General features: G+C 37.5%; 1 protein-coding gene across 6 annotated transcripts in view; it reads right to left on the bottom strand.

Annotated features, from left to right (window-relative positions):
- Positions 1-12,364, bottom strand: part of slc4a4a (solute carrier family 4 member 4a) — a 70,761-nt gene that overhangs the window by 20,438 nt on the left and 37,959 nt on the right. For all 6 annotated transcript variants that reach the window (XM_084415230.1, XM_084415229.1, XM_084415228.1 and 3 more), the window contains 6 exons: positions 9,931-10,007; positions 4,480-4,637; positions 4,263-4,350; positions 3,557-3,711; positions 2,259-2,372; positions 1,281-1,455 (listed from right to left, as the gene is read on the bottom strand). In XM_084415230.1, the coding sequence (XP_084271356.1) occupies positions 1,281-1,455; positions 2,259-2,372; positions 3,557-3,711; positions 4,263-4,350; positions 4,480-4,637; positions 9,931-10,007 (767 nt within the window). The remainder of the gene's footprint in view (positions 1-1,280; positions 1,456-2,258; positions 2,373-3,556; positions 3,712-4,262; positions 4,351-4,479; positions 4,638-9,930; positions 10,008-12,364) is intronic.

Below are 12,364 nucleotides of genomic sequence, written 5' to 3'. Positions count from 1 at the left end.
AAAAAATATCTGTGTTGTGATTTCGACTATACTTGCATGTAAAATTAGAGAAGCAACATAATATCTGTGTTTAACTGAATTAAAACGCTGCTCCTCTCTGCTGCGCGAGACGCAGAGCGAGAGAGAGAGAGAGAGAGAGGTGCGCGCGCGAGACGCAGAGCGAGCGAGAGAGCGAGAGGCAGAGCGAGAGAGAGAGCGAGAGGCGCGCGCGCGAGACGCAGAGCGAGAGAGAGAGATAAAGGTGCGCGCGCGCGCTGGAAGAGAGAGAATGAATTATCACTGCAATTTTTCTAAAAAAAATCTCTTTTTGTCCCAAAAATAAGTCTGGAAAATGGGGGGGTCGTCTTATATTCAGGGTCGTCTTATATTCGGGTATATACGGTACTTGATCTGGTTTGTTTAATAAATATTATTTTTTATTAAAGTGGACGTGCCTTTTGTGTTTAAGAGTAAAAGCTTTAAGTTAATAGTCTATTCGTGTCTCAGCCGCGAAGCTGAGCTCCTATGTTCAGCCTCGCTCTGTGCGGCTGAAATGATAGTGTCTGTCAGTTATTATAATACATATGGCAAAAACAATTGTCTAAATTATGCTGCATATTTCTCAAAAGTTCTTGTGATGATATCACTAGTTGACAACATAGTACTATTTTCGGAAATCATAGGCTATGATATTGCGCAGGTGCACGTGATGCAACGCTGTCAGAGCCGACAGACTCATGTGTCAGACTCATTTCAGTGCAAAATAATTAGGTCAAAAATGATTTAATATACTGCAAATAGCCTACTAGTTTTTTATGTTTATTTATAATTCATTTAGGCGGACAACAAGGCTACCAAGTACTGCGCACATTGCACAGTTAATTAATTTAATGTTTTTTTTTTTTCCTAACGTCATTTTTAGTCGAAAATTTCAGGACTTCAGTCGACCAAGATTTTCTTTGGTTGATTACAGCCCTAATAATTATACCTCAGGAAACATTATAAAATAATCCAAAAAATCCAGTTCATGACTCCTTTAAAACAGCTACATATATGAACTGTGAGACTTTAACTTACTAACATGACCTTTGAACTAGAGGTAACATTTCAAAAAGAGGGCAGAGAAAAAGGTGCCCCCAGTATGCGTCAGTTAAAGATTGACCCACACTGAATTACATTGTAATCTCTGGCAAGGTTGGACTGATTCTTATTTAGGAAGGCTCAGGCACAAAGAGCATATAGCAAATCCATGGTACACAATAGAAAACGAAATTTCCTATGATTTGCAGTAGTATCTTTACCTGCATGTTCTCTGTGGCGTCACCCAGCAATCCTCCGAATGTGATGGCATTGGTTACTGTTCCCAGGTAGATGAAAAGAATGGCAGACAAAGACTGGATGTGCAGTGCATCGTAGAAATCACTGAAGAAAAACGGGGCTTTTCTTTTGATATCAAGAATAAGGCCTCCACAAAACCTGAAGAACAAAATATGATACGAGTTAAATATCTACAGGTTATCTTATTCTGCCTTCCTCTATTCAAATATGTTTTGGTTTTTTCTCACTTTGAACAGTGGGATTCAAAAATCTGAAAATCATAGGCTCCAATTGAAATAAATCAAAAATAAATAAAACATGCAATAAATCACAAAAATATAATATTATAACATGCAACGAAGAAGAAATATTATAATATACTATTTCAAGGTCAGTAATCAAGAGCAATAGGGGAATACACCAAATACTAAAACAGTTTGAAATTAACTTTAATTGTATTAATTATTAGTAAAATAATATTTATTTTATTATATTTTATTTATTTTTATTTATTTTAATGCTGACAATATAATTTGCAAAGAAAAATGCTCAATTAAATTAGAAAAATGTAAAATTTAGACCATATATTATATGAACAAAGTACTATTTTAAATAGTAGTATGTTTATTGGTATTATGAATTGGTAACAGCAAAAAAGAAAAAGAAATAAAAAAAATCTATTTAGCTCAAAAGCAGTACTAATAATACGAGGCAGTTATTTGCCAAAGTTCAAGGTGTTTCCAAAACCAACAGTGGGAATGTACTGTACTAGAAAAATCAAATCTAATATTAATAGTCTGTTTCTCATAAACAGAGCACATGCTGACTCCAGTGTTTGCCTAATAGTAAGATAAGTCTAGTCATTTAGAAAGGAGGAAAACAAACCTTTATCTGAACTAAACCATGGTGTTCAGAGAACATAATCTGTTCCTTGAGAAGAATTTATACAAACATTAACTCACTTCCCCGTCTTCTTTAGCTCATCGCCTACTGCGTGCCCCCCGCCCCCGTCTCCACCGCTGTGAGGCGTGTCTCCATTCATCTGTGTGCTGTCCCCTCCAGCATACATGTTCTTTCTGGACAACATAATAAACAAATGGAGATTGTTGAACAAGACACTTCAATGTCATTAATGTCCTGAAATAACTTATAGAGGAGGAAAGAAAACAGAGAAGGAAGAAAGATGACAAAAGACACACTCGTGGCCTCTTTAGAAGTCATTTTAAGGCCCCCAGCCTGAAGTTAAGTTAACTAAACATCCTGCAAGCTTGTACCTTGGTAACCCACACAACTGTGCAATATGAAATAAAAATACAAGATAGACATGGTAATACCATGGTATTCTTCAAATTACAATCTAAATGCCATGATATATGAATATGGTACTCATCCAATCATCCATATGGTATGATAATCATTTAAACCAAGAAATGATAGTGAACGAAAGGACGATAAACTCATAAAATGCTCAAACAATAGATAGAATGATAAAACAACAGATAAAAACGAGATAAAGACAGAGAACGATTGAACAATAGATAAAATGGTTGATCAACAGATAAAACAAAAAAAACAGACAGAAAAAAGATAACATGAAATAAAATAAAACAATTTACAACAGACAGAATGATGAAAACGATAAAATGAAATAAAAAAATAAGGACTGAGCAATAGATGATAGACAGAACAAGCTAAAGTGATGGATGGATGGATGGATGTTTTATGAACGACAGACAGACAGACAGACAGACAGTAAGTGAAGCAGTTCAGACTTGTTTACATTCAACAACCCGTGAATGCATGTACGAGGACTGCTGTGTGTAATGTGTTGTGTACACTGTGTGTGATGCTGGTGTGACTGCATTCTGCGGGCACACAGCTCTGCTTTTGGTATTCAGGTGGCAGGATAAAACGGCGGCCTGCTGTCACTTCACCTGAAGCCAAAGAGAGGTCACGTACTTCATCTAATTAACCGCTGCTCTGCTCTTTCACACTGAATGAATGAATGAATGAATGAATGGCCTTTGTTCGCACAGACCTGGCTGGCTGGCCTTTGAAACTATTTCCTGACCATGTGTGACACACCATATATAGCTTAAAAAAATATATATATATATATATATATATTTGACATATAAAGGGACAGGCTCAGAAATTATATCTGACCATCATTTGAGTCAAAATAGGAACATTGACAGAGTTTGATGTGAGATATTGGTGGGGCTTCAGTGAAAATTATATGATGATAAACATCAATTACCTTTTATCTGAGGATGGCAGGGATTTTGGAGGCTCTATCCTGATGGCAGGGTCCCACTCTCCAGGAGGGAGGACGATGACCTCATCCAAGAACTCGTCAATGCCAGCGAGGAGATCTTGTCTGTCCTTGGCTTTGTAAGCAATTTCATGGAAGACCTTGATAAGAGAACGGTGATTACTCACTAACTTTCCCTACACAATCCAATCCAAGAAATCCAAGCACAAACCTTTTTTCTTTTCTTTTTCAGGCACAGCTACACAGTATCAGAACATGTAGGCTACATTTACACAGTCAGTGTTTGGGATTGACAAATGTATAGGTGTGACTATTGAATTGGCCTGTTCAAACCGCAGTTCACTGTGCAGGAGTAAACAGTATACAATCTGTGTACCAACCTCTAAAAATTTGAGAAAAATTAAATGTTTAAGTTGAAATACTAAATTAAGACTAAAGCTGAAACAAAAATAAATCAAAGCTAAATAGAAATTTAAAAAAAATAATTAAAAAAATGACAAAAACAACAGAATTACTAAAACTTAAACTAAAATTAAAACAAAAACTTAAAATATAGCAAAAGTAAAACAACAATAGTTCTGTTACAGAATGCAGTTGTTCATAAACAAAAGAAAGAATGAACGCAACAATATTTAGCACTCTAAAACAGGATTGACAACAGTATTCGGCTAAGATTAGTCTCTCCATGTACCTCATCAGACATCAGGGTAGCGATTGCTCTACCAATTTCATGGTATGACTTGGCTTTGCCCTTGGGTCCAAGCAGAATGAACAGAAATCTGGGGACAAGAAGACAATAACAAATATTAACGCACGATGTAAAACATACACATTTAATGAAAGCTTGGTTTTTAACTGAGCACCCCTTCACCACTACTTTGGCCTTGTGGGATGAAAGCAGGTCATACCTGGTGGGCACAGGCACTTCAGTCAGCGCCCCCAACATGACTGCCTGCTGCAGCCTCACAAAGGCCACAAAAGGACTGTCCAGGAAGTCCACTTCTCCAACGAGAACATTGGAAGCTTCAGCATCTCTGGGCAGCTTCTTCATAAACTTGTTCTTCAGCTGGAAACATGCAGGATGGTATTTTAATGAAGCTCGATAAGAAAGAAGAAACGGATAAACAAAGTGCACAAATCAAGCCCTAACACATGACCTCATTAAACATATTGCCCGGCTGGCATTTTGTGCCAAGAGTTGCCTGAGGCGAGATGTGATGAATCCAACAGCCGCAACTGTCCAACTAATGGAAACAACAAAGATTGGTGGTTGTACGTAGGATGGTTCATTCTAGGGTTCAGCAAAGGCCCACTGTGACTCCTGCATTCTTTTGCTCTAAACTCAGAGGAACCAGTGGTAACCAGTATAAAAAACTGTTCAATAAATTTTATTTATATGGGCTGTTGTTGTTCCTACCAGTGATAAAATGAAGGCCAACTTCAAAGCAGTGGCATCTGCCAGCTCAGTCTTTGAGTTCATGCCAAATGTGAAATTTACAAGCCAAAGATAATTAGCACACCCTGCTCACATAGCCATAAATTGTTAAGCAACTGTAACTGGTGCCTCGAAAGGTCGTTATTGACCTCTCTATTATTATTTTAATAGCTAAATGTGTTATTTAACAATTACTCAAGGTTATTGCGTATATAAAGAACTTTTATTTGTTTATTACTTCTTTAACAGTAAGACTAGCGCACATGGCAGAAATCCACTGACGTTAATTAGGAAGCTCATAAATCAGATTTGACAGCTCTGCTGATAAACTGAAGATGGGGTTCCAGTGTCCGTCATTCATAAACCAGTTCCCCAGTATACTGCCAATACATACAAATATTTTCTCCTGAAAGTTTTATTTAACAGGCAGAGTAAGCAGTTTAGTTAACAATTGACAGAACAACACTTCTAGCAAGCACAATGGAAAACATTTAACCTGGAGCACTGAGCACATGACAAGGCAGACCTCTCACTCATCAGAAGCAGCATATGAACTACTTCATGGTACTTTTGAGTGATTTTAATGGCTCCTTCCTGTGTAACACTAAAGAAAGATAGTCATACATGTTTGGAACATGAGGGTAAGTAAAATAAGACCATTTTTGGTGAACTATACCATTAACACAGAGTTTGCTTGGTTAAAGAAAGAAGACTGAGACGAAAGAGGCAGCCCAATATGATTATCCCTGCTTCGTGGGAATAACCCTTGTAGAAACTCAATTCAACTCATGCTTAATCATCTGGGAATTTAGAAAGCAAAGCCACCATGGAGTAATAAAAATGACCTTAACCATGAATGAAACAAAAACAAGCGACGAAGCGATGGCCATAGCTGGAGATGAGTGACGTCACTGATGTTAACTGGAGGCCAGATTGTAGACAACATTACCAGACGAGCGTAAAGGGATGATTAAAGTATTAGAAGGACACACCTTAAACAACCCATAATGTTTTTCTCAGACTTATATGAATGTTTACTTCTGAGCTTCATTCAGTGTAATATGTAGGAGTCAAAGAAGGGTCGGCAGATGGTCACTTCAGCAGCACATTATGCTGAATACAACGCCGTACAAAGCGGTAACAAAGTCTTGTGCATTTTTTACATTGTATGTATCACGATTTTATTAAAGGTAACTTCTGACCTTTCAATACATCATACACCCCAATCAATTTCTATTAAAATCAAATATTACATCTCTACCCTATAAAAAAAACCTATACCAAAATGTATTTAAATAAAGCAGTAAGCCCCGCGAAGCTGTGATTTATAGTGAATTTAGAACAGCTAAGGGCCGCTGTTAGGCACGACGCAGAGCGGAGTATTTCAGGTTTAAGTATTTCAGTTTAGTATACCAAAAGTACAATTGTAGGGTATTTATATTAAGTACATAATATGTAAATGTATTTGTAGTATACTTAGCATAAAATCAATGTATTTCAAATATATTTTGGTATATTTATTTTTCACTTGGGTATCGAAGCTGTCCAGCTCTCTGGCAGGTAGTATGCGGCGTGGAAAGGCTTAGCATCATCTCTGATACTGGATTACTTCCCCAGCTAGAGCAAGCAATGCTTTATTACATCAGTCTGTCAACACAGTCTGACAAGCCTGCATTTTTTGTAGTCAAGCCATGGAACTGATGACTTCTTGTTGAAGCTAACGTAAATGGATGGCTGCAACCAAAATCTTTAAATGAATGCTTTAAAATTTAAAAAGTGTTGCTATTTTTTCATACTGTATTCGTCTTATTCCTATCACTCTTAATAAAATGTAATAAAACAAGTTTTGTCAAAGCTTGAAAGACTAATAAATGCATGGTCCTTCCTTAGGGGGGCGCTCTCTCAGAGGAAAAAAATTCAAGGTACTCTTGTCATTACAGAGAGAAGCCATGGGATATGGATATTAAGTTAGCTCAATTTAGAACAGAAAAATGATTCATTATACAAATGGAAAAATAATTCATCACTCTAAACCACCATTCTAAATCACTCCAAAATACTTAATTTTCTTCATTTCCAGATTCTGTGAATGTCTAATCTCAGAAAGCAGGAATGACGTCATCAAAAAAATAAAAAGAAGCTAAAGTGTGACAAGCCACAAGGCTTTCACAGTGCACAACACAAAGCCGAGCCACCCCTCAATCTGTGCTTACAATCGCAATCTGTCCATGTCTCTGGCCCCCCTCACGCAAGCAGCCTCTCAATCCCCTACTCTGTCACAAGGAGCAAGGGCCATCTCCTAAGAGTCTGTCAACAGCGGAGGCCTTCCAGTAATCACATTCGCACTAGTATTTTCTGCCCGAAGCACAGAAACACTGTCAAAAATTTGTCAGCTATTTCATATAATGCTGCGTTCAGCAAGAAGGGATGGATTCCCAAGTAAAAAAAGGAAAGATTCTACAATTCCTCTAAGGTGAACTTCTGTGAAGTGAGTTAATTTTTACGGTTTGTCACAGATTGACACCACCCTTATGACCTCTTGGTGCTCCCTCAATGAGAGACCAACTTCCCATTAGCAATGCAAGTCTGTAATTCCCACCAGCTATGTCCTTGCGTTACAAAGTCCACTGCTTTTGGTCTACTGTGCATGTAACCGCAATGTCCTATTTTATCATTAGGAAAACAATACTAATAATAATAAAAAGACTGTGTTTATGTGCAAAGGTTTCTGGCAATCCAAATTATAGTCAATTACAGATACCATACATTCTCTCTTTATTTTTATATTTGAGTATAACAAATATTTCTTTATGCCGTTCAAAGAAGACTCTTATGCTCAAGGCTGCATTTATTTGATCAAAAATAGTCAAAACCGTAATACTGTTTGTTAGTTAACATTAGTTAATTTTAGTTATTACACAGCTCTGTGGAATACTTGATTCTGATTAGTCACTTGGTCATTCAGCTGTATGTTATTCCCCAAAAACAACCGCTGAAAACAGATAACACAGGCTCATCCGGGTTACTGAAGTCAGCAGCACTATACGCTTGCTTGGAACGTTTTTACTTCATGGAAGTTTAGCGTCTGGTGAGCTAATAAAATATTACAACTCAGTCAAATCAATATTTTGTGTACAGTTATTTAATTATGTCATCCAGTATTGTGGACTCGCTCTCATTTGTTTCATACAAACACAGCTGCTGCCATCTTGCGACTATTGTTTTGTACACTGTTGGATTATAAAGTACAAACAGGTACGATTTAAAAAAAAATTAATCTCAAATCATTATCTCTTATCCCCATAATTATCTATGTGATGAAATGCTGTGTAATAAGTGGTATGACTGCACCATATCACTTAAATATCCGTCCAGTTAGAACTTGCCACGCTATAGACCTTATGTAGCTCCGCCCCTTTTCAGCGCTGCGCTCATTGTCTTTTGACTTCCGGTCTGTATTTTCACAGCGATTTGCGTGTTTATTAATGAACGGCTCGTTTTAAAATCTTCCCGGTCGATTTACATTTGTTAAGTCATCTGCTTTAAACATTACAGTCCTCATGATAACTTTCGTTAACTTTACATTAAGTAAATCCACTTAAAAAGCGAATTACTCCTGGACAGAAATGCCATATAAATATACAGAGCGACCGCAAAACGGAAGTTAAAAGACAATATTCCAAAGATGGCGGCACCCTTGTTTCTCTGGTGCATAAGGTCTATAGCAACTGCTCTCTCCACGGAAGCTTTACGTTTAAAGACCTAATTAAATATTTCGACTCTTATTAATATTTTGTGTCTAATTATTTACTTATGTGGCAAGTAGCTGTGTAATAAGCAGGATAATGTACATCCAGCTGGTTGTTATTTTAGAATAAACCCCTTTCAGGCTGATGCGTCGGGGTCCTGATCACCCTGTCTGTGTTTATTCTGAGATAACAACCGGCTGGATGTACATTATCCCTTACTTTATAAATACTGTAACAAATGTACTGCTCATTGTTAGTTCATATTAGTTAATACATTAACTAATGTTAACAAATTAGACCTTATTGTAAAGTGTTCCCAACGTTTCTTAATATTACCAATGTTAAAAACTGTTACGTGGCTTCATATTTTTGTGGAAACCATGATAAAAAAAAAAAAATTCAGGATTCTTTGATGAATATGAAGTTTAAAAGAGCAGCATTTATTTAAAGGTATAGTTCACTCAAAAATGATTGAAGCCATCCTAGGTGTATATGACATTCTTCTTTCAAACGAATCCATCCGAATCCAATCCGAAAGTCCATCAAAGCGCATCCATCTGTGATTAAACTGCTCGACACGGCCCTGCAGGGGTTAATAATGGCCTTCTGAAATGAAGCGATGTGTTTGTGTAAGAAAAATAACCATATTTAAAACTTTATCAACTAAAAAAACTAGCTTCAGGCAGACGGTCGTACGCAAGTCGACCTACGCCAGAAGAGTAACACTTGACGATGTACAGTGTGACGTAATAGTAGCGTAAGCTTTGACACCTCTCACGGTTCAAACAAACAGGGCTAGGCAACTATGTTTGTCATTACGTTGTCCATCAAGTTCAAGGGTTACTCTTGGCATAAGTCGACTTGCGTAAGGCCGCCTGCCGGAAGCTAGTTATTTTAGACGATAAAGTTTTAAATATGGATATTTTTCTTACACGAACGCATCGCTTCAATTCAGAAGGCCATTATTAAAGGTACACTGTGTAGGAATTTCTTCCCATCTAGCGGTGAAATGGTATTTTGCATTCAAACGAATAGTGCTCTCTAACGCCTCGCTTTTTCAAATGCTGAAATGTCATATACACCTAGGATGGCTTCAGGGTGAGTAAATCATGGGCTAATTTTCATTTTTGGGTGAACTATTCCTTTAAGGCATTTGGTATATAAATTGGACTCACCTGGTCTTTCTCTGGCTTGTCTGAGATATCGTTCAAACTGCTTGATGTCAAGTTGCGATGTGTAGTGGTTGGGCTACCTGAGAAAGACAATGGTTCAATAAAAAAAAAAAATAATAATAAAAATGAAAAGGGCACCGTTCCATTATTTTAAAAACAAACTTTAAAAGAGGTCAACAGAGAAACCCAAATGCAGAAAAAGCAAGAGCACTTTGCATGTCAGAATAAACTAATGGGGAACTAATGGGTCTGACAACACTTTACAGAATACGAATATTTTATAGGTTCTGAATTCCTTGAGTCCATAGAATAAAATAAATAAGGAAAGGTGATGTTCCAGGAGAGAAAGGAATCTACTGAAAGGTTAACTATTAACCTTTCAGAGCCCAAGTCATTGTCATCATGCTGTGAAAAGCATGTGCAGGAGAACAGGACGAGCACAGTGAAGCAAAGTATTTTAAAATGTCACTGAAAACCTGTCAGCACTATTACTGACCAGGATTCTTGTGCTATAATGAATAAGATGTCAGTTTGATGCAGCCAAAAGAAGAAGAAAAAAGTAGCCAAAAGATGAAAAAAAAGCTTTACTTAGTAGTAATTTGAAAGAAAAAAAAAAGAGAGAGATTTCACATCCACCTTCATAAATCCTACATTATCTGATCAGAGCTGTTAAATAATAAGGTTATAGTCATAATGATATGATGATCTCCAGTGGAAATTTCCACATAAATGATTCCAATGTGATTATTAAAAGACTTTGGCATTGAAATCTATTAAAGGTGAAGATCACCATAATGATAAATTCTAGATATGGCAATCCATTACATAACAATGATCACAGGACTGACTAGTTAAACACAAGAACAACATAAAAAAAATTGGTAACATGGTAAAAACTTTAGAAGGGTCATTTCATACAATCTTAAAAATGAATGTTCTTTATTGGCATTACCAGTTCCTTTAACATCCATGTAACCTTTCCATTGTACAATCGGTTCTTTATAGTGGTGGTGGTTGAGGAGATTCCCCCTTCCATATGTAAAGCGCTTTGAGTACATAGAACAACTTATAATTTTTATAGTGGCAAAAGGTTATTCAGATGTTAATATTCTTTAGACTTAAAAGGGTTCTTTAAAGAACCGTTGACTGAAATGTTCTTTGAGGAACCAAAAATGAATAATCTATGGCATCGCTGAGAAAAGTCACTGTTGAATGAAGAGTTCAATGAACTCTTCAAAAGATCTAAGAAGATCTGACCCTTTTAAATCTACCATGCTATGCTATTCTATCACATCAATGTTAAGCCCAAAGTATACTCCAGTTTATTACTGTGAAGGCTAGTGTATGAGAGTACAGCCAAATGCATAGCCCTTTAAACTTCCCATAAATCCTGATGTACTCGTTACATCATAAGAAGAATGGAATCTACGCTAATTTTAGTGTCTTTGTTTATCCCGAGGTTTTCCCGCAGCCTGCCGGATCCAGGCTGTGTCCAGATCTGATGAAGGACCTGCGCCTGGACCCGATGTCATAGCGGGGTGCTAAAGTGCCAACTAGTTTCTCCTTATGGAGGATCCCTTTACTAGCCTGGTAATATCAAACTCTGCTACTTCGCTTTGCTTCGTAGACAGAGTCTGGCATGGCATAATTGAAAAGCGTTTTCTTTCTCGCGGGGAGGCGCTTGTCTGAAGTTTAAAATCATTGGTTCCCGTAAGCCAATCACATAACGTTTGGTTATGGCGTGTGTTATGCGCATGCTCAGCCGCATCTAACTTCCACTGTAAACACATGTAGTATGATGCGAAAACAAAACCATCGAGCGAAATACCGGAGTGAACATGGCTGTGAACGACTTTTGCAGATTATGTGAAGTAAATCTACGCATCCACGGTACAATCAGTGTCTACGTCACGGCTCTCAGCCCGCCCTCTGTTCGTTGATTGGCCGGCTGTTTTCAGGCCGGAGGAAAACGGAAAGCTATTACGCTGTCTCAGACTGAGTACAGAAGCGAAATGAAATTGAGCGGAAGTAAGAAGTCTGACGTAGTCAGGCTATCCCTTTACCACTCTTCAGATAAAGCGTTGTCGGGAAAATTCGGTTCGCGTATCTACCCCGAAGTGATACAATTCTGTATCAAAATGTTAAGGCCAGACAAGTAGTTTTTTAAGGCTTGGTTTGTAGGGAATTACAAACCTGCGCACATATATTCAAACGCGCATACCAATAGACTGAACTCGTAATACGCATGTGCACGCCATCAGCGTTCGAACAGGTTTCGCGTTTAAAGTCTGTGTAGAGTTTCCTGTTAAAACGGTGTCGTGTTAGCGCCCCCTAAGTTAATAACTAATGATCGTTGCGACGGAAGTGAATCAATCAAATTAACTTTAGCTGGAAAATAACTTTATTCAATAACTGCTATAAAGCCAAAACAATCGCT

Source organism: Rutilus rutilus, assembly GCF_951802725.1.
Source record: "Rutilus rutilus genome assembly, chromosome: 7".
Taxonomy (NCBI): domain Eukaryota; kingdom Metazoa; phylum Chordata; class Actinopteri; order Cypriniformes; family Leuciscidae; genus Rutilus; species Rutilus rutilus.
This window is presented reverse-complemented; position numbering and strand designations above follow the sequence as displayed.